The following is a 27,238-nucleotide window of genomic DNA, read 5'->3' as shown; positions in this document are numbered from 1 at the left end:
ATGTCTTCCTCCTCCTCCTCGACGTCCCCTCCGGCACCACCGCCATCACCGCCGGACTGCACGCCGGCGTGCCGCTCCCACCGGCACGGCGGGGCTCTCTACCGGGTGGCCAGCGGCGGCGTCGGCGTCACCGCCGGGTTGCGGCCGGCGGCGGTGGCCGCCCTGTGCCGGCGCCTGTGCGCCAACGCGGCGAGCTGCGCCGACTCCCGGGGACGCACGGCGCTGCACGGCGCAGCCACGCGGTGGCGGGGGGGGGCGGGAGGTGGTGGTGGTGGTGAAGGTGGTGGAGGTGGTGGCGGTGGTGGTGGTGGTGGAGGTGGTGGTGGTGCATCGGCGCTGGTGTCCTGGCTGGTGAGACGCAGCAAGAACGGGAGAGGTAAAGCGGTGTGGGTCACGGTGGCGGTGTGTGTGTGTCTGTGGGGAGCGGTGGGTGTAGTGGTTAGCGCCACGCTGCGCTATGAACCTGGCGACCCGGGTTCGATTCCCGCTCACGGCCAACACCAGTGACGATTATCTGAACCGGTCCTGGGCCTCCCCTAGGTCGACTCAGCCTCAAATGAGTACCTGGTGCGGTGTGTAAACATCGCCACTGGGGAGACAAAGGCGGTCGGGCGTGGTGCTGGCCACCCACCCCCTCGTGTGCCGTTTCGGCCTTCATAGGTGCTCGCTAACAGCACTTGCCCCTACAGTCTGTTAAGGCTATACGGGGGATCTTTGTCTTTCTTTGTGTCTCAGCTGCACTGGAGATGAAGGACGTGGAGTCTGGTTGGACTGCGCTGCACCGCAGTGTCTACTACGGCAACATCGACGTCGCACAGACCCTGCTGCAGGTGACCATCGTGGCAGCAGCATCATCAGCATCATCAGCATCATCAGCATGAGCAGTATGAGCAGCAGCATCAACAGCATCAGCAGCTGCAGCAGTATCATCAGCATGAGCAGCATGAGCAGCATGAGCAGCAGCATCAGAAGCATCATCAGCATCATCAGCAGCAGCAGCATCGTCAGCATCGTCAGCAGCGTCATCAGCAGCATCAACAGCAGCAGCAGTATCATCAGCAGCAGCAGCTGCAGCATCAACAGCATCATCAGCATCAGCATCATTAGCATGAGCAACAGCATCATCAGCATCATCAGCATCATCATCATCATCAGCATCATCAGCATCATCAGCATGAGCAGCATCAGCATGAGCAACAGCATCAGTATGAGCAGCAGCATCATCAGCATCATCAGCATCATCAGCATCATCAGCATCATCAGCATCATCAGCATCATCAGCATCATCAGCATCATCAGTATGAGCAGCAGCAGCATCATCAGTCTGTTACAGGCTACACGGGGCATCTTTGTGTGTTTGTCTGTGTGTCTGTCTGTGTCTGTCTGTGTCTCTGTGTGTGTGTGTCTCTGTGTGTCTGTCTGTGTCTCTGTGTGTGTGTGTCTGTGTCTCTGTGTGTGTGTGTGTCTGTGTGTGTGTGTCTCTGTGTCTCTCTCTGTGTGTCTCTGTGTGTGTCTCTGTGTGTGTGTCTGTCTGTGTCTGTCTGTGTCTCTGTGTGTGTGTGTCTCTGTGTGTCTGTCTGTGTCTCTGTGTGTGTGTGTCTGTGTATGTGTCTGTGTGTCTCTTTGTCTCTCTCTGTGTGTCTGTCTCTGTGTCTCTGTCTGTGTGTCCCTGTGTGTGTGTTACCTGTGTGTGTGTATCTGTATGTGTCTGTGTGTGTCTCTGTGTGTGTTTGTCTGTATGTGTCTGTGTGTGTCTCTGTGTGTCTCTGTGTGTGTGTGTCTCTGTGTGTGTGTCTGTGTGTGTGTCTCTGTGTGTGTCTGTGTGTGTGTTTGTGTGTGTATCTGTGTGTGTGTCTGTGTGTGTGTGTGTGTGTCTGTTCTCGGCGCGACCAGCCACTGCTAAACAGCACTTGCCCCTCCACCCGGACTGTCCGTTAAGAGCCTACGCGGAGGAAATTTGTCTTTGTGTCGTCCCAGCTGGGCGCCAGCCTGCAGTCACGTGACCACGAGGGCCTCACCCCCCTGGGGCTGCTGCTCAAGGATCGCGTGGAGCAGCCTCGGCACAGCGCACTCACCGGTGAGTACGACACACTCACTCACTCACAGACTCACATACTCACTCACACACTCACTTACACACTCACACACTCACTCACACACTCACTCACTCACACACTCACTCACACACTCACTCATTCACACACTCACTTACTCACTCACACACACACTCACTTACTCACTCACACACACACTCACTCACACACTCACTCACTCATACACTCACTCACACACTCACTCACTCACTCATACACTCACTCACTCGTACACTCACTCACACACTCACTCACACACTCACTCACTCATACACTCACTCACTCGTACACTCACTCACTCACACACTCACTCACTCATACACTCACTCACTCGTACACTCACTCACTCATACACTCACTCACACACTCACTCACTCACACACTCACTCACTCATATACTCACTCACACACTCACTCACTCATACACTCACTCACTCGTACACTCACTCACACACTCACTCACTCATACACTCACTCACTCGTACATTCACTCACTCACTCACACACTCACTCATACACTCACTCACACACTCACTCACACACACACACACTCACTCACTCACTCACACACTCACTCACTCACTCGTACACTCACTCACACACTCACTCACTCGTACACTCACTCACACACTCACTCACTCACACACTCACTCACTCATACACTCACTCACACACTCACTCACTCATACACTCACTCACTCGTACACTCACTCACACACTCACTCACTCATACACTCACTCACTCGTACACTCACTCACTCACACACTCACTCACTCATACACTCACTCACTCACACACTCACTCACTCATACACTCACTCACTCGTACACTCACTCACTCACACACTCACTCACTCGTACACTCACTCACTCACACACTCACTCACTCATACACTCACTCATATACTCACACACTCACTCACTTACTCACTCACACACACACTCACTCACACATACATACACTCACTCACTCACACACTCACTCACTCACACACTCACTCACTCACACACTCACTCACTCATACACTCACTCACACACTCACTCACTCATACACTCACTCACTCACTCGTACACTCACTCACACACTCACTCACACACTCACTCATACACTCACTCACACACTCACTCACACACACACTCACTCACTCACACACTCACTCACACACTCACTCACTCATACACTCACACACTCACTCACTCACACACTCACTCACTCACACACTCACTCACTCACACACTCACTCACTCACTCACACACTCACTCACTCACTCACACACTCACTCACACACTCACTCACTCACTCACACACTCACTCACACACTCACTCACTCACACACTCACTCACACACTCACTCATACACTCACTCACACACTCACTCACTCACTCACACACTCACTCACACACTCACTCACACACTCACTCACTCACTCACTCACACACTCACTCACTCACTCACTCACTCACTCACTCACACACTCACTCACTCATACACTCACTCACTCACTCACTCACTCGTACACTCACTCACTCACTTACACACTCACTCACTCATACACTCACTCACACACTCACTCACACACTCACTCACTCACACACTCACTCACTCACTCACACACACACTCACTCACTCACTCACTCGTATACTCACTCACTCACACACTGGTGAGCAAACTCACTCACTCGCTCGCTCACACACTCACTCACACACTCACTCACACTCACTCACACACTGGTGAGCAAACTCACTCGCTCACTCACACACTCACTTACTCGTACACTCACTCATACACTCACTTACACTCACTCACGTGTCATCATCTGTGTCTGTGTCCGTGTCGCGGTGTCTGTGTCTCTGTGCGTGTGTCTCTGTGCGTGTGTCTCTGTGTGTCTGTGTCTGTGTGCGTGTCATCGTCTGTGTCTCTGTGTGTGTCTCTGTGTGTGTCTGTGTGTCTCTGTGTGTGTCTCTGTGTGTGTCTGTGTGTGTGTCTGTGTGTGTGTCTGTGTGCGTGTCGTGGTGTCTCAGCTCCGCTGGAGGCGCTCACGTGGGGCGAGAACACGAACTTCACACTTGGACACGGGCAGCTGACGCGTGTCCTGTCCCCTGTCCCCGTGTCCCTGCCAGCGGGGATCTCCGTCGTGCAGGTCGGTGTCTGTCTACAGCGTCTGTCTCCTCGGTGTGTCTCCCAGTGTCTGTCTCCCAGTGTCTGTCTCCCAGTGTCTGTCTCCCAGTGTGTGTCTCCCAGTGTCTGTCTCTGTCTGTCTCCTCGGTGTGTCTCTCTCTGTGTGTGTGTCACTGTGTGTGTCTCTCTGTGTGTGTCTCACTGTGTGTGTCTCCAGCGTCTGTCTCCCAGTGTCTGTCTCTGTCTGTCTCCCAGTGTCTGTCTCCCAGTGTGTGTCTCCCAGCGTCTGTCTCCCAGTGTGTGTCTCCAGTGTCTGTCTCTGTCTGTCTCCCAGTGTCTGTCTCCCAGTGTGTGTCTCCCAGCGTCTGTCTCTCTGTGTGTATCACTGTGTGTGTCTCCCAGTGTCTGTCTCCCAATGTATCACTGTGTGTGTCTCTCTCTCTGTGTGTATCACTGTGTGTGTCTCACTGTGTCTCCCAGTGTCTGTCTCCCCAGCGTCTGTCTCCTCGGTGTGTCTCTCTCTGTGTGTGTCTCTGTGTGTGTCTCTGTGTGTGTATCTCTGTGTGTGTCTCTGTGTGTGTATCTCTGTGTGTGTCTCTGTGTGTGTCTCTGTGTGTGTCTCACTGCATGTGTCTCTGTGTGTGTCTCTGTGTGTGTCTCACTGCATGTGTCTCTGTGCGTGTGTCTCTGTGTGTGTGTCTATGTGTGTGTGTCTCTGTGTGTGTGTCTCTGTGTGTATCACTGCGTGTGTCTCACTGTGTGTCTCTGTGTGTCTCACTGTGTGTCTCACTGTGTGTGTGTCTCTGCGTGTGTCTCTGTGTGTGTCTCACTGTGTGTGTCTCACTGTGTCTCACTGTGTGTGTCACTGTGTGTCTCACTGTGTGTCTCACTGTGTCTCTGTGTGTCTCACTGTCTCTACGAGTGTCTCAGGTGGAGCTCTGTGTGTCTCACTGTGTGTCTCTGTGTGTCTCTGTGTGTCTCACTGTGTCTCACTGTGTCTCACTGTCTCTGCGAGTGTTCCAGGTGGAGCTCTGCGACTTCCACTCGGTGCTGCTGACGCGCTGCGGCCGCGTGTTCACCTGCGGACACGGACGCGGAGGGAGACTCGGACACGGGGACGAGGAGGCGTGTGTGGTGAGACACACAGTGAGACACAGTGAGACACACAGTGAGACACACACACAGAGACACACAGTGAGACACAGTGAGACACACACAGAGAGACACACAGAGACACAGAGAGACACACAGTGAGACACACACAGTGAGACACACAGAGAGACACACACACAGAGATACACGCAGAGACACACACACAGAGAGACACACAGTGAGACACACAGAGAGACACACACAGTGAGACACACACAGTGAGACACACACAGTGAGACACACAGTGAGACACACACAGTGAGACACACAGTGAGACACACACAGTGAGACACACAGTGAGACACACAGTGAGACACACACAGAGAGACACACACACAGAGAGACACACACAGTGAGACACACAGAGAGACACACAGTGAGACACACAGAGAGACACACAGTGAGACACACAGTGAGACACACAGTGAGACACAGTGAGTGACACACACAGAGACACACACAGTGAGACACACAGTGAGACACACAGTGAGACACACAGAGAGACACACAGTGAGACACACAGAGAGACACACACAGTGAGACACGCAGTGAGACACACAGTGAGACACACAGTGAGACACACAGAGACACACAGTGAGACACACAGAGACACACACACAGTGAGACACACAGTGAGACACACAGTGAGACACACAGTGAGACACGCAGTGAGACACACAGAAAGACACACAGTGAGACACACACAGAGACACAGAGACACACGCAGAGAGACACACAGTGAGACACACACACAAAGACACACAGTGAGACACACAGAGAGACACACACAGAGACACACAGTGAGACACACACACAGTGACACACACACACAGTGACACACACAGAGACACACAGTGAGACACACAGAGACACACAGTGAGACACACACACAGTGAGACACACACACAGTGAGACACACACACAGTGACACACACACAGTGAGACACACACAGTGAGACACCGCAGAGAGACACCGCAGAGAGACACCACAGGGAGACGCCGCAGAGACTGCAGAGGTGTGGACTCGAGTCATGTGACTTGGACTCGAGTCAGACTCGAGTCATGAATTTGATGACTTGCGACTCGACTTGGACTTGCATAACAATGACTTTGTCCCACCTATGGCAGAGAGACACCGGGGGTCTCCGTGTCTCTGTGTCTACTAGCATGTCTCTGTGTCTCTCTGTGTCTCTCTGTGTGTCTGTGTGTGTCTCTGTGCGTCTCCGTGTCTCTGTGTGTCTCTGTGTGTCTCTGCATGTCTCTGTGTGTGTCTCTGTGTGTGTGTCTCTCTGTGTGTGTTGTGGGGAGCGGTAGTGTAGCGGTTAGCGCGCTGCGCTATGAACCTGGCGACCCGGGTTCGATTCCCGCTCACGGCCAACACCAGTGACGATTATCTGAACCGGTCCTGGGCCTCCCCTAGGTCGACTCAGCCTTAAATGAGTACCTGGTGCGGTGTGTAAACATCGCCACTGGGGAGACAAAGGCGGCCGGGCGTGGTGCTGGCCACCCACCCCCTCGTGTACCGTTCCGGCCTTCATAGGTGCTCGCTAACAGCACTTGCCCCTACAGTCTGTTAAGGCTATACGGGGGATCTTTGTCTCTCTGTGTGTCTGTATGTCTGTGTGTCTGTGTCTCTGTGTCTACGACCGTGTCTCAGTGTGTCTCTGTGTGTCTCTGTGTGTGTCTCTGTGTGCGTCTCTCTCTGTGTCTCTGTGTGTCTCTGTGTGTGTCTCTGTGTGTCTCTCTATGTCTCTGTGTGTGTGTCTGTGTCTCTGTCTCACTGTGTCTCTGTGTATCTCTGTGTGTGTCTCTGTGTGTGTCTCTGTGTGTGTCTGTGTGTGTCTCTGTGTGTCTCTGTGTGTGTCTCCGTGTCTCTGTGTGTGTAGGTGCCCAGGCAGGTGGTGTCTCTGCCGGCGTGCGTCTCCGTGTCTGCGGCGCGTGACCACACGCTCTGCCTCGCCGCCTCTGGCCTGGCGTTTGCCTTCGGTCTCAACGAGTTCGGGCAACTCGGCGTGCGAGGAGCCACCACCACCACCACCGCCACCACCGGCACCACCGGCACCACCACCGGCACCACCACCGCCGGTAGTAGCGGAGGAGGGTGGGGTGGTGTGTGCAGCTCACCGCAGCAGGTGAGAGGAGCCTCTAACAGGCTGTAGGGGCAAGTGCTGTTAGTAGTAGCGAGTAGCTACATACACAAAGACTCCCCCGTGTAGCCTTTCACTGAGCACTTGCCCCTACAGCCTGTTAGAGGCTACACGGGGGATCTTTGTCTGTGTAGGTAGCTACTACTAACAGCACTTGCCCCTACAGTCTGTTAGAGGCTACGCGGGGGATCTTTGTCTGTGTAGGTAGCTACTTCTAACAGCACTTGCCCCTACACTCTGTTGAGGCTACGCGGGGGATCTGTGTCTGTGCCAGGTTCACCTGCCGTGCCGGCCTCCGCAGCGGGTGCTCGGAGTAGCGGCAGGCCCCACCCACAGCCTCCTGTACACACACAGCGGCCTCTACAGCTGCGGGCTCAACAGCGGGCAGCTTGGTGAGCCGGCCCATGCACAGTGTGCACCATGCACAGTGTACGTGGTGTGTGTGGTTTACATGCATGTTGTACATGGTGTGTGTGGTGTGCATGATGTAAATGTAATGTAGGAAATACGGCGGGAGACGACTTGACGGGTAGCACACTTTTATTAACACCAACTCACTAACACGTGTGGCCAACTGCAGCCTACGCTACGCGGTTCCCCCGGCTACACACACACATGGGCTCTCCCGCCCCGTAGCTTCCAGGGAACCCACCCCGGCTGGGGTATGGGTCCCGACCACTGGGTCCCACAGCCTCGCCCTCACAAGGACGTCAGGCCGCGGGTCCCACGGTCTCGCCTCTGAGCCACACAGGGTCCCGGCCCTTACAAGGACAGCGGGACTAGGGGTCTCAGGGCCCTGTCTCTTCCGACTCCGTCTTCGATCTTCACTGGTCACCAACTCCCCGAGCGCCCGCGCGCATCGCCTTTTATAGTCCTCCGCTCCCGGGGAGACGGAGCCTATGCGGACCTCGATGTGAGCACCCACCCTAGTTGACCACTCACCACGCGCTGCCACACGATCCATCACTGTCAGCGCGCGTCACCACTATACCACGCGATGTAGCCACACCCGACGCGCTCTCACACGATCCCCCCTTGTCAGCGCGTACCGTCACTACATCAACGCCATGGTGTGCATAATGTAGGCCTTGCATAATTGACAAGCCTAGGCCTTGCCTAATGGACAAGCCTAGGCCTTGCCTAGTTGACAAGCCTAGGCCTTGCCTAATGAACAAGCCTAGGCCTTGCCTAATTGACAAGCCTAGGTCTTGCCTAATGGACAAGCCTAGGTCTTGCCTAATGAACAAGCCTAGGCCTTGCCTAATGAACAAGTCTAGGCCTTGCCTAATGGACAAGCCTAGGCCTTGCCTAATGGACAAGTCTAGGCCTTGCCTAATGGACAAGTCTAGGCTTTGCCTAATTGACGAGTCTAGGCCTTGCCTAATGGACAAGCCTAGGCCTTGCCTAATGGACAAGCCTAGGCCTTGCCTAATGGACAAGCCTAGGCCTTGCCTAATGGACAAGCCTAGGCTTTGCCTAATTGACGAGTCTAGGCCTTGCCTAATGGACAAGCCTAGGCTTTGCCTAATTGACGAGTCTAGGCCTTGCCTAATAGACAAGCCTAGGCCTTGCCTAATTGACAAGTCTAGGCCTTGCCTAATTGACAAGCCTAGGCCTTGCCTAATTGACAAGCCTAGGCCTTGCCTAATTGACAAGTCTAGGCCTTGCCTAATGAACAAGCCTAGGCCTTGCCTAGTTGACAAGCCTAGGCCTTGCCTAATTGACAAGTCTAGGCCTTGCCTAATTGACAAGTCTAGGCCTTGCCTAATGAACAAGCCTAGGCCTTGCCTAGTTGACAAGCCTAGGCCTTGCCTAATTGACAAGTCTAGGCCTTGCCTAATGGACAAGCCTAGGCCTTGCCTAATGGACAGGCCTAGGCCTTGCCTAATGGACAAGCCTAGGCCTTGCCTAGTTGACAAGCCTAGGCCTTGCTTCATTGACAAGTCTAGGCCTTGCCTAATGGACAAGCCTAGGCCTTGCCTAATTTACAAGCCTAGGCCTTGCCTCATTGACAAGTCTAGGCCTTGCCTAATGGACAAGCCTAGGCCTTGCCTAATTGACAAGCCTAGGCCTTGCCTCATTGACAAGTCTAGGCCTTGCCTAATGGACAAGCCTAGGCCTTGCCTAGTTGACAAGCCTAGGCCTTGCCTCATTGACAAGTCTAGGCCTTGCCTAATGGACAAGCCTAGGCCTTGCCTAGTTGACAAGCCTAGGCCTTGCCTCATTGACAAGTCTAGGCCTTGCCTAATGGACAGGCCTAGGCCTTGCCTAATGGACAAGCCTAGGCCTTGCCTAGTTGACAAGCCTAGGCCTTGCCTCATTGACAAGTCTAGGCCTTGCCTAATGGACAAGCCTAGGCTTTGCCTAATGGACAGGCCTAGGCCTTGCCTAATGGACAAGCCTAGGCCTTGCCTAGTTGACAAGCCTAGGCCTTGCCTAATTGACAAGTCTAGGCCTTTCCTAATGAACAAGTCTAGGCCTTGCCTAATGGACAAGTCTAACCTGTCCCCCTGCTTGTGCCTGTGCCAGGTTACCCTCCACAGCCGGGCTGCCTGGTACAGCCTCTGCCCAAGCTGGTGACCTCTCTGCCCTGGGTAACCCCAGAGGGACAGAGGTCGTCATCATCATCGTCATCGTCGTCATCATCGTCGTCGCCCAGGGGGGGTCGAGGCTTGTCGGCCGCCCCGCTGGTGGCGGCCTGCTCCTCCGCCAGCCTGGCGCTGACGGCCAGAGGGGAGCTGTTCCTGGTGGCGCACGGCACCAGCAGGAGGCTGGCGTCACGGTGAGCGGTGGGGGCCGTGGCGCTGACGGTGGCGGTGGTGTTGGTGGCGCTGACGGTGGCGATGGTGGTGGCGGTGGTGGCGGTGGCGGTGGTTTGGTTGTAAGTGGTGATGCTGATGATAGCCATCATAACCACAACCACCACCATCACCACAATCTTCACCATTGCTAGTGCCCCTCGCCCAGAGCAGACCCATTATGATCCTCCCTCCCTCACCTCCCTCTCCTCCCTCCCCTCCCTCTCCTCCCTCCCCCTCTCCTCTCTCCCTCTCCTCCCTCCCCTCCCTCCCTTCTCTCCCTCTCCTCCCTCTCCTCCCTCCCTCTCCTCCCTCTCCTCTCTCCCCCTCCTCCCTCCCCTCCCTCCCCTCCCTCCCTCCTCCCGTGTGGCAGGATGATGGAGGTGAAGAAGAGCCTCGTGTTTGACAACAAACGGGCGGTGGGCGGTGGTGCTGAGGGCCGGGGGGGTGGTGGCGGTGGTGGGGGTGGTGGCGGTGGTGGCGGTGGTGGCGGTGGTGGCGGTGGTGGCGGTGGTGGCGGTGGTGGCGGTGGTGGGGGTGAACTAGACACGACCGTCATCGTTCTCTTCAACAATGGAGCGGTGAGTAGAGTGGGTGGGGGTGGGTGGGTGTGTGTGTGGGTGGGTGGGTGTGTGTGGGTGGGTGGGGTTGGTGGGTGTGTGGGTGGGGTTGGTGGGTGTGTGAGTGGGGTGGGTGTGTGTGTGGGTGAGGGTGGGTGTGGGTGAGGGTGGGTGAGTGAGTGTTGAGTGGGGTGTGTGTGTGTGTGGGTGAGGGTGGGTGGGTGGGTGTGTGAGTGGGGTGGGTGTGTGAGTGGGGTGGGTGTGTGAGTGGGGTGGGTGTGTGAGTGGGGTGGGTGTGTGTGTGAGTGGGTGTGTGGGTGGGTGTGTGTGTGGGTGGGTGTGTGAGTGGGGTTGGTGGGTGTGTGAGTGGGGTGGGTGGGTGTGTGAGTGGGGTGGGTGGGTGTGTGTGTGGGTGAGGGTGGGTGGGTGAGTGAGTGGGGTGGGTGGGTGGGTGTGTGTGTGGGTGAGGGTGGGTATGTGGGTGAGGGTGGGTGTGTGTGTGGGTGAGGGTGGGTGTGTGTGTGGGTGAGGGTGGGTGTGTGGGTGAGGGTGGGTGTGTGGGTGAGGGTGGGTGTGTGGGTGAGGGTGGGTGTGTGGGTGAGGGTGGGTGTGTGGGTGAGGGTGGGTGTGTGAGTGGGTGGGTGGGTAAGCCGTTGCCTGTGAGAGTGTGTGTGTGTGTCTGTATGTGTGTGTGGGGATAACCCTGCTGAGGCTGCGGTGCCTCAAATATTGGAAGAGGTCACCCCCTGTGAGTGGCTGGCTGAGGTACCGGCTGTTGAGGAAGTACTGAGGGCGATCCGGAGTCTGAGACCAGGGAAGGCACCGGGCAGAGATGATCTCCCAGGCGAAATGCTGAGGGAGGGTGGCGTTTGTGCACAGACTGCCCTATATGACATCATAACAACAGTCTGGACCACTGGACGGGTTCCGCAGGACTGGAAGGATGCCCTGGTGGTCCCCCTCTTTAAGAAGGGGGACCGCACAGACTGTAACAACTACAGGGGCATCTCACTCCTCAGTGTGCCGGGTAAGGTCCTGGCAAGGATTATTCAACATCGCCTTGCTAGGCATGCTGAGGAGAGGCTTGCGGAGCCCCAATGTGGTTTCAGGAAAGGGCGGTCCTGCACAGATGCCATATTTTCTGTCCGTCTGCTACAGCAGAGGTGTAGGGAATTCCAAAAAGACCTACATCTCTGCTTTATTGACCTGGTCAAGGCCTATGATACCATCAGTAGGACTGGGCTCTGGGTTGTTCTTCGTGCTTTCGGAGTCCCTGACCCTCTGCTCACGATCATTAAGGACCTTCATGATGGTGAGCGGGCCCGGGTAAAACTACGTGGCCGGGAGTCGGAGCCTTTCCCTGTACACCTTGGGGTGCGACAGGGATGTCCTCTGGCTCCCACATTATTTAACATCTATTTCGACTGCGTAGTTCGTGAAGCCTTCAATAGCTGTACCGGGGGAATTACCATTTGGTACAGATATAATGGGAGGCTGATCGACGCCCGGGTGCGATCAAGGGATGGCTCCCTATTGGTCAACCACGTTATGTATGCCGATGATTTGGTAATAGCTGCTCATTCAGAAGAGGAGTTGGAGACGCTGCTGCTGAGGCTGGAGTGTGCCACTAAGAGGTGGGGCCTTACCATCAGCCCCACCAAAACTAAGCACCTGCCTGGGTATTTTGTACCATCGGGCACTCCGCCCCCACAACTCCCAATCGGTGATGGGGCAGTTGTGGAGAGAGTAGAGAGTTTCCCATACCTGGGCAGTGTGCTCATGACCAGCTCCAGTTTATCAGCAGAGGTCTCACTCCGAATCAGTCGAGCGGCAATATCTTTTCATCGGTTGCGTAACGCTGTGTGGAAGCTACCTGGTCTGTCGCTCCGCACGAAGCTTCAGGTCTTCTCGGCCACGGTCATTCCCTCCCTTCTCTACGCTTGCGAAACGTGGACCCCCCTAGTGGAGCATCTTCGCCGGTTGGAAACATTTAGGCTGGCCTGCCTACGATCCATCCTGGGTTTGACCAGGCTGGATTGTGTGAGGAGCTCACAAGTCCTTGAAAGATCTGGGCAAAGTCCCATCAGTGAGCTCCTCCGGCAGGCAAGGCTGCGTTGGCTGGGTCATGTAGCCCGCATGCCCAGCCACCGCATGCCTAAACAGCTTTTGTTCGGCCGGATCGAGGGGGCTAAACGGGCGCGGCACGGGCTAGAGAAGAGATGGAGTGATGTGGTACAGGAGGACGTGGAGCTGAGTGGACTTGCCGATGACTGGTACCAGCGGTGTCAAGATCGGCCTCAGTGGAGGAGGCTCGTGAAGGACGCTACTGGGCAGTTGGAGGCAGTCGCCCTCCAACAACAACGGAGGGCGGAGGAGCGACGCTCACAACAACGAGCGGAGCGCCGGGTGGCTAAAGCACAGCAAGTTGGCACAGTAGGGGGCACAGGTGGTGCATCAGCCAGTCATCTCGGTCATCTCGGTCAGTCGACCCGTGGCACCTGGGTCTGCCCCGTGACCTCCTGCCAGCGGGCGTTCGACACTTCACGTGGCCTCAAGGTGCACATGGCCTGGCACAAGCGTCGTGGTGACGTCACCGCCACTTAGTGGCGAATGGCGGTTGTTGTTGTTGTTGTATGTGTGTGTGTGTCTGTACGTGTGTGTGTCTACTTGTGTGCGTACGTGTGTGTAGGTGTACGTGTGGCGTGCTAGTGTGTGTGTACGTGTGTGTAGGTGTACATGTGGCTTGCTGGCGTGTGTGTTGTATGTGTGTGTGTGTCTGTGTGTGTGTGTGTCTGTGTGTGTGTGTGTCTGTGTGTGTCTGTGTGTGTGTGTGTCTGTGTGTGTGTGTGTCTGTGTGTGTGTGTCTGTGTGTGCCTGTGTGTGTGTGTGTCTGTGTGTGTGTCTGTGTGTGTGTGTGTCTGTGTGTGTGTGTGTGTCTGTGTGTGTGTGTCTGTGTGTGTGTGTCTGTATATATATGTGTGTGTCTGTGTGTGTGTGTCTGTATATATATGTGTGTGTCTGTGTGTGTGTGTGTAGGTGTACATGTGGCGTGCTAGCGTGTGGAGCCGCCTGCTGGTGCACGACTCTGCAGCTGCAGCTGCTGGAGCTGCTACTGCAGCGTCGATCTCGGTGGGCGACCTGGCCCTGGGCGCCAACTCGGTCATCGTGAGCAGCGAGGATGGGGAGGCCTTCACGGGGGCCTGGGAGCCACGGAGCCAACCTAGAGGTGGGACGGCCACCGGCGGGAGAACTCGCCCCCAGTACCCGCCCGCCCGCTGTCTCGTTCGCTCGCCCACACACTCACCCACTCACTCACTCATCTGCACGCTCACCCACTCACCCGCATGCTCACCCACTCACTCACCCACTCACTCACCCGAATGCTCACCCACTCACCCACTCACTCACCCGCACGCTCACCCACTAACCCACTCACTCACCCGCACGCTCACTCACTCACCCACTCACTCACCCGCATGCTCACCCACTCACCCACTCACTCACCCGCATGCTCACCCACTCACCCACTCACTCACCCGCATGCTCACCCACTCACCCACCCACTCACCCGCACTCTCACCCACTCACTCACTCACCCGCATGCTCACCCACTCACCCACTCACTCACCCACACGCTCACCCACTCGCTCACCCGCACGCTCACCCACTCACCCACTCACCCGCATGCTCACCAACTCACCAACTCACCCACTCACTCACCCGCATGCTCACCCACTCACCCACCCACTCACCCGCACTCTCACCCACTCACTCACTCACCCGCATGCTCACCCACTCACCCACTCACTCACCCACACGCTCACCCACTCGCTCACCCGCACGCTCACCCACTCACCCACTCACCCGCATGCTCACCAACTCACCCACTCACTCACCCGCATGATCACCCACTCACTCCGCTGTCTCTCTGTTCACAGATCCAGCAGCAGCGGCCGCCTCCCCGTTGGCACGCCGGGCGTCACGCCCCTCCACGCTCACCACACAGATGTTCAAGAGCACAGGTGCTCATCAGATCACTCACCCACTCACCCACTCACTCACTCACCCACTCACTCACCCACTCACTCACCACACAGATGTTCAAGAGCACAGGTGCTTATCAGAACACTCACCCACTCACTCACCCACTCACCCACTCACTCACCCACACACATTCACCCACTCACCCACTCAATCACCCACACATCCACCCACTCACTGACTCACCCACCTACTCACTCACCCCATTCACTCACCCACTCACCCACGCACTCACCCACTCACTCACCCACTCACCCACACACTCGCCCACTCACCCACTCACTCACCCACACATTCACCCACTCACTGACTCACCCACCCTCACCCACTTCACTCACCCCACACTCACCCACTCACCCACTCACTCACCCACACATTCACCCACTCACTGACTCACCCACCCACTCACTCACCCATTCACTCACCCACTCACTCACCCACCCACTCACCCACTCACCCACTCACTTACCCACACATTCACACATGCACCCACTCGCTCACCTACTCACTCTGTAGGTAAGGTGGAGGTGATGGTGAGCGTGGTGGTGAGGGGTGGTGGTGAGCGTGTAGGTGAGGTGGAGGTGGTGAGGGTGAGCGTGGTGGTGGTGAGCGTGTAGGTGAGGTGGAGGTGGTGTGGGGTGAGCGTGGTGGTGGTGGTGAGTGTGTTGGTTGAGGGTGGTGAGGGTGAGCGTGGTGGTGGTGACGGTGAGCGTGTAGGTGAGGTGGAGGTGGTGAGGGTGAGGGTGAGCGTGGTGGTGAGCGTGTAGATGAGGTGGAGGTGGTGAGGGTGAGGGTGAGCGTGGTGGTGGTGAGCGTGTAGGTGAGGTGGAGGTGGTGAGGGTGAGCGTGGGTGGTGGTGAGCGTGTAGGTGAGGTGGAGGTGGTGAGGGTGAGCCGTGGTGGTGGTGAGCGTGTAGGTGAGGTGGAGGTGGTGAGGGTGAGCGTGGTGGTGAGCGTGTAGGTGAGGTGGAGGTGGTGAGGGTGAGCGTGCTCCGGGTCCCACTCCTGCACCGAGCTCTCTGTGTGGCCACCGACACGCGCCGTGGAGACAACTTCAGCTGCGTGCAGACTAACCCCCTCGCCGGGTGAGTGGCTCGCTCGCTCACCCACTCACTCACCCACTCACCCACCCCGCTCACCCCCTCGCTGGGTGAATGGCTCGCTCGCTCACCCACTCGCTCACCCACCCACTCACCCACTCACCCACTCACCCCCTCGCTGGGTGAGTGGCACGCTCGCTCACCCACTCGCTCACCCCACCCACTCACCCACTCACCCCCTCGCTGGGTGAGTAGCACGCTCGCTCACCCACTCGCTCACCCACCCACTCACCCACTCACCCCCCTCGCTGGGTGAGTAGCACGCTCGCTCACCCACTCGCTCACCCACCCACTCACCCACTCACCCCCTCGCTGGGTGAGTAGCACGCTCGCTCACCCACTCGCTCACCCACCCACTCACCCACTCACCCCCTCGCTGGGTGAGTAGCACGCTCGCTCACCCACTCGCTCACCCACCCACTCACCCACTCACCCCCTCGCTGGGTGAGTAGCACGCTCGCTCACCCACTCGCTCACCCACCCACTCACCCACTCACCCCCCTCGCCGGGTGAGTGGCTCGCTCGCTCACCCACTCGCTCACCCACCCACTCACCCACTCACCCCCTCGCTGGGTGAGTAGCACGCTCGCTCACCCACTCGCTCACCCACCCACTCACCCACTCACCCCCTCGCCGGGTGAGTGGCTCGCTCGCTCACCCACTCACTCACCCACCCACTCACCCACTCACCCCCTCGCTGGGTGAGTAGCACGCTCGCTCACCCACTCGCTCACCCACCCACTCACCCACTCACCCCCTCGCCGGGTGAGTGGCACGCTCGCTCACCCACTCATCCCCTCGCCGGGTGAGTGGCTTGCTCGCTCATCCACTCGCTCATCCACTCACCCACCCTCCCACTCACCCACCCACTCACCCACTCACCCGCTCGCCAGGTGAGTGGCACGCTCGCTCACCCACTCGCTCACCCACTCACCCCCTCGCCGGGTGAGTGGCTCGCTCGCTCACCCACTCGCTCATCCACTCACCCACCCTCCCACTCACCCACCCTCGCACTCACCCACCCACTCACCCACTCACCCCCTCGCCGGGTGAGTAGCACGCTCGCTCACCTACTCGCTCACCCACTCACCCCCTCGCCGGGTGAGTGGCACGCTCGCTCACCCACTCGCTCACCCACTCACCCCGCTCGCCAGGTGAGTGGCACGCTCACCCACCCACTCGCCCACTCACTCACCCATTCACCCACTCACCCATTCACTCACTCACCCATTCACCCCACACACTCACTCGCTCACCCACTCACCCACCCACCCACTCACCCACCCACCCACCCACCCACTCACCCACCCACCCACTCACCCACTCACCCGCTCGCCGGGTGAGTGGCTCGCTCGCTCACCCACTCGCTCACCCACTCACCCATTCACCCACTCACCCATTCACCCACTCACCCATTCACCCACACACTCACTCGCTCACCCACTCACCCACCCACTCACCCACTCGCTCACCCACTCACCCACTCACCCGCTCGCCGGGTGAGTGGTTCGCTCACCCACCCACTCGCTCGCTCACCCACTCACTCGCTCACCCACTCGCCCACTCACCCACTTACTCACCCGCTCGCCGGGTGAGTAGCTCGCTCACCCACCCACTCGCCCACCCACTCACCCACTCACCCACTCACCCACTCACCGGGTGAGTGGCTCGCTCGCTCACCCACTCGCTCACCCACTCGCTCACCCACTCACTCACCCGCTCGCCGGGTGAGTGGCACGCTCGCTCACCCACTCGCTCACCCACTCACCCATTCACCCACTCACCCATTCACCCACTCACCCATTCACCCACACACTCACTCGCTCACCCACTCACCCACTCGCTCACCCACTCACCCACTCACCCGCTCGCCGGGTGAGTGGCTCGCTCACCCACCCACTCGCCCACCCACCCACTCGCCCACCCACTCATCCACTCACCGGGTGAGTGGCTCGCTCGCTCACCCACTCGCTCACCCACTCACTCACCCGCTCGCCGGGTGAGTGGCACGCTCGCTCACCCACTCGCTCACCCACTCGTCCACTCACCCACTCACCGCGTGAGTGGCTCGCTCGATCACCCACTCACCCACTCGCTCACCCACTCACCCACCCACTCACCCACTCGCTCACCCACTCACCCACCCACTCACCCACTCGCTCACCCACTCACCCACTCACCCACCCACTCACCCACCCACTCACCCACCCACTCACCCACCCACTCACCCACCCACCCACTCACCCACACACCCACTCACCCACCCACTCACCCACTCACTCACCCACTCACCCACCCACTCACCCACTCACCCACTCACCCACCCACTCACCCACCCACCCACCCACTCACCCACCCACTCACCCACTCACCCACCCACCCACCCACTCACTCACTCACCCACTCACCCACCCACTCACCCACCCACTCACCCACTCACCCACCCACTCACCCACCCACTCACCCACCCACCCACCCACCCACCCACTCACCCACCCACTCACCCACTCACCCACCCACCCACCCACTCACCCACCCAACTCTCTCCCAGCCTCCCGGCATCGCCCTCGTTGCTGCCCGGCCCCTCCATGACGGAGTCGCTGCTCCGTCTCCTGGGCGACGTGCCCAGCACGGGAGACGCCCTCCTGCTGCCCTCACCGCGTCCGCCCACTCACCCCACCGCTCACCCCGATGCTCACCCCGATGCTCACCCCGATGCTCACCCCACCGCTCACCCCCGTGGCCGCTCACCGTCTCGTCATGGAGGCCGCGTGCCCGGCCACCAGGGGCCGCTGGCAGTCAGGGCCCTGCCCTGGGCAGCAGCAGCAGGAGCAGCAGTGGCAGCAGGGTGTGGAGGTGTCTGCACACTCGCTGGCGATCCTCGTTGAGATGGTCTACAGCGGAACTGCAAGAGAATTAAGGTTGGTGGGTGAGTGGGTGAGTGGGTGGGTGAGTGAGTGGGTGGTTGGGTGGGTGAGCGGGTGGGTGGGTGGGTGGGTGAGTGGGTGGGTGGGTGGGTGCGTGGGTGAGTGGGTGGGTGGGTGAGTGGGTGGGTGAGTGGGTGGGTGAGTGGGTGGGTGGGTGAGTGAGTGGGTGGGTGAGTGGGTGAGTGGGTGGGTGAGTGGGTGGGTGGGTGAGTGGGTGAGTGGGTGGGTGGGTGGGTGAGTGGGTGGGTGAGTGGGTGAGTGGGTGGGTGAGTGGGTGGGTGAGTGGGTGGGTGAGTGGGTGGGTGAGTGGGTGGGTGGGTGAGTGGGTGGGTGAGTGGGTGAGTGAGTGAGTGGGTGAGTTTGTGTGTGGCACTGGGGGAGAGACAAAGGCGGCCGGGCGTGGTGCTGGCCACCCACCCTCTCTGTGTGTGTAGCCACAGTGCTGGTAGCCTTCATAGGCGCTGCTGCTGCTACTACTAACAGCACTTGCCCCTACAGCCTGTTAGAGGCTACACGGGGGACCTTTATCTCTGCTGCGTCCCCGTGGTTGTGGTGTCTGTGCGTGTCTAGGGACGGCAGCCGCGATGGGTCTGGCAAGAGACGCGTGGACATCCTCACAGCCACTCTCATGCAGGGAGCTCACACACTCGGAGCCCAGCAAGTGGTGGAGCGGTGAGTGGGTGGGTGGGTGAGTGGGTGAGTGGGTGGGTGGGTGGGCGACTGGGCGGGTGTGCGGGTGGGTGAGCGGGTGGGTGAACGGGTGTGCGGGTGGGTGAGCGGGTGGGTAAGTGAGTTGGTGAGTGGGTGAGTGAGCGGGTGTGCGGGTGAGTGAGCGGGTGTGCGGGTGGGTGGGTGGGTAAGTGGGTGAGTGGGTGGGTGGGTAAGTGGGTGAGTGGGTGGGTGAGCGGGTGGGTGAGTTGGTGAGTGGGTGGGTGGGTGGGTGGGTGGGTGAGTGAGTGAGTGAGTGGGTGAGTGGGTGAGTGAGTGAGTGAGTGAGCGGTGTGCGGGTGGGTAAGTGGGTGGGTGGGTGGGTGGGTGAGTGGGTGAGTGAGTGAGTGAGTGAGTGGGTGAGTGAGTGAGTGGGTGAGTGAGTGGGTGAGTGAGTGGGTGGGTGAGTGAGTGGGTGAGTGAGTGGGTGAGTTGGTGAGTGGGTGAGTTGTCACCCCGTGTCACCACCGCAGGCTCCAGGCTGGCCGCTATGTGGAGGGGGAGGGATTCGTGATGGCAGCCGCAACGCCGCTCATCTTCAACCGTCTCCAGAGGTGACAACCAGCATCATCAGCAGCAGCAGCGCCATCATCAGCAGCAGCAGCGCCATCATCACAGCAGTAGCGTCATTATCATCATCATCAGCAGCATCATCATCAGCAGCAGCATCATCATCATCAGCAGCATCATCATCATCAGCAGCGTCATCATCATCAGCAGCATCATCATAATCAGCAGCAGCGCCGTCATCATCAGCAGCAGTAGCGTCATCATCATCAGCAGCGTCATCATCAGCAGCAGCAGCGTCATCAGCAGCAGCAGCAGCGTCATCATCAGCAGCAGCAGCGTCATCATCATCAGCAGCAGCGTCATCATCATCAGCAGCAGCGTCATCAGCAGCAGCAGCGTCATCATCATCAGCAGCAGCGTCATCATCATCAGCAGCAGCGTCATCAGCAGCAGCGTCATCATCATCAGCAGCAGCGTCATCATCATCAGCAGCAGCGTCATCATCATCAGTAGTGTCATCATCATCAGCAGCAGCGTCATCATCATCAGCAGCAGCGTCATCATCATCAGTAGTGTCATCAGCATCAGCAGCAGCGCCATCATCATCAGTAGCGTCATCATCATCATCAGCAGCGTCATCATCATCATCAGCAGCGTCATCATCATCAGCAGCGTCATCATCATCAGCAGCAGCGTCATCATCATCAGTAGTGTCATCAGCATCAGCAGCAGCGCCATCATCATCAGTAGCGTCATCATCATCATCAGCAGCGTCATCATCATCATCAGCAGCGTCATCATCATCATCAGCAGCATCATCATCAGCAGCAGCAGCAGCGTCATCATCATCAGGAGCGTCATCATCATCAGCAGCGTCATCATCATCATCATCATCAGCAGCGTCATCATCATCATCAGCAGCGTCATCATCATCAGCAGCGTCATCATCATCAGCAGCAGCGTCATCATCATCATCATCATCAGCAGCAGCGTCATCATCATCATCAGCAACAGCAGCGTCATCATCATCATCATCATCAGCAACAGCACTGTGGAGAATCATCATCATCAGCATCGTCATCATCATCAGCTGCAGCACCATCATCATCAGCTCAGTGGAGAAACATTGACCATCGTCATCATCTGCTCTGTATCAAACCACCATCACGGCCATCGTTATCATCGTCATCAGTAGCAATGCTCTTTGTGTGACTAACTGCGTCTCTCTCTCTACCTCTGTGTGTCTCTCCCCCGTGTCTCTCCTCCCCGCGTCTCTCCCCCCGTGTCTCCCCCCGTGTCTCTCCCCCCCCGTGTCTCCCCCTCTCTCCTCCCCGTGTCTCTCCCCTTGTCTCCCCCGTGTCTCTCCCCCCGTGTCTCTCCCCCGTGTCTTTCCCCCATGTCACCCCCTCTCTCCCTGTGTCTGTCCCCCGTGTCTCCCCCCATGTCTCCCGCTCTCTCCTCCCCGTGTCTCCCCCTCTCCCCCCGTGTCTGTCCCCCGTGTCTCCCCCCGTGTCTCTCTCCCCCTCTCTCCCCCCGTGTCTCTCCCCCTCTCTCTCCCTGTGTCTGTCCCCCGTGTCTCTCCCCCCCGTGTCTCTCCCTGTGTCTGTCCCCCGTGTCTCCCCCCGTGTCTCCCCCATGTCTCCCCCGTGTCTCCCCCCGTGTCTCTCCCCCTCTCTCCCCGTGTCTCCCCCCGTGTCTCTCCCCGTCTCTCCCCGTGTCTCCCCCCGTGTCTCCCCTCCTCTCTCCCCCCGTGTCTCCCCCCATGTCTCCCCCGTGTCTCCCCCGTGTCTCCCCCCGTGTCTGCCCCCCTCTCTCCCCCCGTGTCTCTCCCCCCGTGTCTCTCCCCTTCTCTCCCCCTGTGTCTCTCCCCCTCTCTCCCCGTGTCTCCCCCTGTGTCTCCCCCCTCTCCCCCCGCGTGTCTCCCCCCCGTGTCTCTCTCCCCCCATGTCTCCCCCCCGTGTCTCCCCCCGTGTCTCCTCCCGTGTCTCCCTCTCCTCCCCGCGTCTCCCCCCCCCATGTCTCCCCCCGTGTCTCCTCCCGTGTCTCTCCCCGTGTCTCCCTGTGTCTCTCCCCCCGTGTCTCCCCCTCTCTCCCCCCCCGCGTCTCTCCCCCCCACCCCCCCCCGTGTCTCTCCACCCATGTCTCCCCCCGTGTCTCCCCCCTGTCTCTCTCTCCCTGCGTCTCCCCCCCCCTCCCCGCGTCTCCCCCCCCCCCCCCCCCCCCCCCCCGCGTGTCTCAGCCTCCACCTCAGTGACGTCACGCTCGTCTCCGCGGACGGAGTGGAGTTCCCGTGTCACCGGTGTCTGCTCCGTGCCAGGCTAGGTGCGCCAGGCTCGGCCCGCCCGCCGTGGTGTCGCGTTGTCCGCTCCCCCTAGCCACCACTAGCACAAGTGTCATCATCAACATCATCGTCATCATCAACATCATCATCAACATCATCGTCATCATCATCATCGTCAACATCATCAATACTAGTGTGGTCACAAACAGCTGTGTGCAGCACCATGTCCGACGTTTCGCTGCACTAGCCTCAGCTTCCCGTGTCTCACCCTCGGTAACAGTTGCATTACCCCGTGTCTCACCCCCCCCCCCCCGTGTCTCTCTCCCCGGTCCCGTGTCTCCCCCCCGTGTCTCTCCCCCCCCCCCCCCCGTGTTTCTCCCCCCCCCCGTGTCTCTCCTCCCCCCCCCGTGTCTCCCTCCCCCCCCATCTCTCCCCCCCCCCCCCGTGTCTCTCTCCCCGTGTCTCCCTCCCCCCCATCTCTCCCCCCCCCCCCCGTGTCTCCCTCCCCCCCCCGTGTCTCCCCCCCCCCCGTATCTCTCCCCCCCCACCCCCCCATGTCTCTCCCCCCCCACCCCCCCATGTGTCTCCCCCCACCCCCGTGTCTCTTTCCCCCCCCCCGTGTCTCTCTCCCCGTGTCTCCCTCCCCCCCCCCGTGTCTCTCCCCCCCCCGTGTCTCCCTCCCCCCCCCCGTGTCTCCCTCCCCCCCCCGTGTCTCTCCCCAGAGTATTTTGACCACATGCTTGGAAACAACTGGATGGAGGTGAGACACTCGCGGACAGACGCGCGGACAGAGACGTGGAGTCATTGAGACATGGGGAGACTCGGAGATGGAGAGACACGGGGGGACACGGGGATGGAGAGACACGGGGAGACACGGGGGGACGATGTTGACGATCTTCTTGGTTCTTTCGGTAAAGTCGTCACGTAGAAGGGAAATAATAAAATAATAAAAATAAAACATAATAAAATAGAATTCTCACGACGTTTCGGCCACAACGCAAGCAGCCGTCCTCAGGTGAAGAACAGGTCTGTCTCGGAGACAGAGTCTGAATGAAACACCACACTGCTGCATATTCACCATAAAACTAGGAAACGTCGTGAGAATTGTATTTTATTATGTTTTATTTTTATTATTTTATTATTTCCCTTCTACGTGGTGACTTTACCGAAAGAACCAAGAAGATGAATCCCTGCTGCAGTCACGAAAGCTTTACATCGAAATTTATGTTGACGATGTTGGTGGTGACGGCGACGATGTTGTTGACGATGACGATGTTGTTGACGATGACGATGTTGATGACGATGTTGACGATGTTGACGATGACGATGTTGATGACGATGTTGACGATGTTGATGACGATGTTGATGACGATGTTGACGATGTTGATGATGTTGATGATGAAGATGTTGATGATGAAGATGTTGACGATGTTGACGATGAGGATGTTGACGACAATGACGATGTTGACGATGTTGACTACGATGTTCCAGGCAACCTCTGCCCTGCTGCCCCTCCCCGTGACCTCCGACCTGCTGGACGAAATCCTCTCCTTCCTCTACACCGACTCAGCCCCTCGCATGGACGGTGAGACACACACAGACACACACACACACACAGACACACACACACAGACACACACACACAGACACACACACAGACACACACACACAGACACACACACAGACACACACATATACACACACACACAGTGGAGACACACACACACAGACACACACACACAGACACACACACAGACACACACACAGACACACACATATACACACACACACACACACAGCTCCCACGTGGTGAGACACACACACAGTGGACACACACAGACACAGACACACACACAGACACACACACAGACACACACACAGACACACACACAAACACAGCTCCCATGTGGTGAGACACACACAGTGGACACACACAGACACAGACACACACACAGACACACACACAGACACACACACAGACACACACATACACACACACACAAACACAGCTCCCACGTGGTGAGACACACACACACACAGCTCCTACCGTGGTGAGACACACACACACACAGCTCCCACGTGTAGTGACACACACACACAGCTCCCACGTGGTGACACACACACACAGCTCCCACGTGGTGACACACACACACAGCTCCCACGTGTAGTGAGACACACACACAGCTCCCACGTGTAGTGAGACACACACACACAGCTCCCACGTGGTGACACACACACACAGCTCCCACGTGGTGACACACACACACAGCTCCCACGTGGTGACACACACACACAGCTCCCACGTGTAGTGAGACACACACAGCTCCCACGTGGTGACACACACACACAGCTCCCACGTGTAGTGACACACACACACACAGCTCCCACGTGGTGACACACACACACAGCTCCCACGTGGTGACACACACACACAGCTCCCACGTGGTGACACACACACACAGCTCCCACGTGTAGTGACACACACACACAGCTCCCACGTGTAGTGACACACACACACACAGCTCCCACGTGGTGACACACACACACAGCTCCCACGTGTAGTGAGACACACACACACAGCTCCCACGTGGTGACACACACACACAGCTCCCACGTGTAGTGAGAGACACACACGATGATGTTGATGACGATGATGACGATGTTGTTGATGTTGACGATGTTGACGATGTTGACGATGTTGATGTTGTTGATGTTGACGATGTTGACGATGATGATGTTGACGATGATGACGATGATGACGATGATGACGATGATGACGATGATGACGTTGTTGTTGATGTTGTTGATGTTGATGTTGATGTTGTTGATGTTGACGATGTCGCTGTGCTGCAGGAGGAGGTGAGAGTGTCGAGTTTGTGAGTCGTCTTCTCCTCGTAGCCGACCAGCTCCTCATCGCTCGCCTCAAGCGCAAGTGCGAAAATTCACTCTCTCAGACACGTGAGTCATTCACTCAACCCCCTCGAGATTCACCGTCTCTAGTGAGCGTGAGTCCTTCATTTAACCACCGGGTCAGAGGAATGTGTCTTCACGCACGGAGACACCCGTGTCTCTGTGTCTCTCCGTGTCTCTCCGTGTGTCTCGCCATGTGTGTCTACGTGTGTCTGTGTGTCTGTGTGTCCCACTGTGTGTGTCTCACTGTGTGTGTCTCAGTGACGCTGTTCAATGTCTGAGCTGCTGGAACTGACCGCCGTGGTTCTGTCTCCGTGTCTCACTGTGTGTGTCTCACTGTGTGTGTCTCTGTGTGTGTCTCTGTGTGTGTCTCTGTGTGTGTCTCACTGTGTGTGTCTCACTGTGTGTGTCTCTGTGTGTGTCTCTGTGTGTGTCACTGTGTGTCTCACTGTGTGTGTCTCACTGTGTGTGTCTCTGTGTGTGTCTCTGTGTGTGTCACTGTGTGTCTCACTGTGTGTGTCACTGTGTCTCACTGTGTGTGTCTCACTGTGTGTGTCTCACTGTGTGTGTGTCTCACTGTGTGTGTCTCACTGTGTGTCTCACTGTGTCTCACTGCGTGTGTCTCACTGTGTGTGTGTCTCTGTGTGTGTCACTGCGTGTCTCACTGTGTGTGTCACTGTGTGTGTGTCTCTGTGTGTGTCACTGCGTGTCTCACTGTGTGTGTCACTGTGTGTGTGTCTCACTGTGTGTGTGTCACTGTGTGTGTGTCTCTGTGTGTGTCACTGTGTGTGTGTCTCTGTGTGTGTCACTGTGTGTGTGTCTCACTGTGTGTCTCACTGTGTGTGTCACTGTGTGTGTCTCACTGCATGTGTCTCTGTGTGTCTCACTGTGTGTGTGTCTCTGTGTGTGTCACTGTGTGTCTCACTGTGTGTGTCTCAATGTGTGTGTCACTGTGTGTGTCTCACTGTGTGTGTCTCACTGCGTGTGTCTCTGTGTGTCTCACTGTGTGTCTCACTGTGTGTGTCTCACTGTGTGTGTCTCACTGTGTGTGTCTCACTGTGTGTGTCTCACTGTGTGTGTCTCACTGTGTGTGTGTCTCACTGTGTGTGTCTCACTGTGTGTGTCTCACTGTGTGTGTCTCACTGTGTGTGTGTCTCACTGTGTGTGTCTCACTGTGTGTGTCTCACTGTGTGTGTGTCTCACTGTGTGTGTGTCTCACTGTGTGTGTGTCTCACTGTGTGTGTGTCTCACTGTGTGTGTCTCACTGTGTGTGTCTCACTGTGTGTGTCTCACTGTGTGTGTGTCTCACTGTGTGTGTGTCTCACTGTGTGTGTGTCTCACTGTGTGTGTGTCTCACTGTGTGTGTCTCACTGTGTGTGTCTCACTGTGTGTGTCTCACTGTGTGTGTGTCTCACTGTGTGTGTGTCTCACTGTGTGTGTGTCTCACTGTGTGTGTGTCTCACTGTGTGTGTCTCACTGTGTGTGTCTCACTGTGTGTGTCTCACTGTGTGTGTCTCACTGTGTGTGTCTCACTGCGTGTGTCTCAGTGACGCTGCTCAACGTGTGTGAGCTGCTGGAGCTGACCGCCGTGGTTCTGTCTCCGTGTCTCCGCGTCTCCTGCCTCCACTTCATCTGCCACAACCTGCCCGTCCTCCTGGAGACACGGTGAGACACGGACAGACTCGGAGACACGGTGAGACACGGAGACACGGTGAGACACGGACAGACTCGGAGACACGGTGAGACACGGAGACACACGGAGACACACGGAGACACACGGAGACACACGGTGAGACACGGTGAGACACGGAGACACGGTGAGACACGGAGACACACGGTGAGACACGGTGAGACACTCGGTGAGACACGGTGAGACGCGGACAAACTCG

General features: G+C 57.7%; 2 protein-coding genes across 2 annotated transcripts in view; both read left to right on the top strand.

The window, feature by feature from the left end:
- LOC144738069 (inhibitor of Bruton tyrosine kinase-like) lies at nucleotides 1-16,002 on the top strand. The gene is made up of 11 exons (XM_078620979.1): nucleotides 1-376; nucleotides 736-830; nucleotides 1,978-2,077; nucleotides 4,120-4,238; nucleotides 5,240-5,350; nucleotides 7,255-7,500; nucleotides 7,790-7,907; nucleotides 10,045-10,297; nucleotides 10,687-10,823; nucleotides 13,965-14,099; nucleotides 15,929-16,002. The coding sequence occupies exons 1-11, from the start codon at nucleotides 1-3 to the stop codon at nucleotides 16,000-16,002; spliced, it is 1,764 nt and encodes a 587-aa protein (XP_078477105.1).
- LOC144738068 (uncharacterized) overlaps nucleotides 10,812-27,238 on the top strand; it is a 23,455-nt gene continuing 7,028 nt past the window's right edge. Inside the window, exons 1-12 of the mRNA XM_078620977.1 lie at nucleotides 10,812-10,894; nucleotides 13,910-14,099; nucleotides 14,812-14,895; nucleotides 15,875-15,998; nucleotides 18,565-18,934; nucleotides 19,511-19,612; nucleotides 20,122-20,202; nucleotides 22,398-22,480; nucleotides 23,162-23,199; nucleotides 23,931-24,024; nucleotides 25,293-25,397; nucleotides 26,897-27,014. Of these exons, the coding sequence (XP_078477103.1) occupies nucleotides 18,705-18,934; nucleotides 19,511-19,612; nucleotides 20,122-20,202; nucleotides 22,398-22,480; nucleotides 23,162-23,199; nucleotides 23,931-24,024; nucleotides 25,293-25,397; nucleotides 26,897-27,014 (851 nt within the window). The 5' untranslated portion in view covers nucleotides 10,812-10,894; nucleotides 13,910-14,099; nucleotides 14,812-14,895; nucleotides 15,875-15,998; nucleotides 18,565-18,704. The remainder of the gene's footprint in view (nucleotides 10,895-13,909; nucleotides 14,100-14,811; nucleotides 14,896-15,874; nucleotides 15,999-18,564; nucleotides 18,935-19,510; nucleotides 19,613-20,121; nucleotides 20,203-22,397; nucleotides 22,481-23,161; nucleotides 23,200-23,930; nucleotides 24,025-25,292; nucleotides 25,398-26,896; nucleotides 27,015-27,238) is intronic.

This window comes from Lampetra planeri, chromosome 77 (assembly GCF_965212315.1).
Source record: "Lampetra planeri chromosome 77, kcLamPlan1.2.h2, whole genome shotgun sequence".
In the NCBI taxonomy this organism is placed as follows: Eukaryota; Metazoa; Chordata; class Hyperoartia; order Petromyzontiformes; family Petromyzontidae; genus Lampetra; species Lampetra planeri.
Note: the sequence above shows the minus strand (reverse complement) of the source record. Positions and strands in the feature narration are given on the sequence as shown.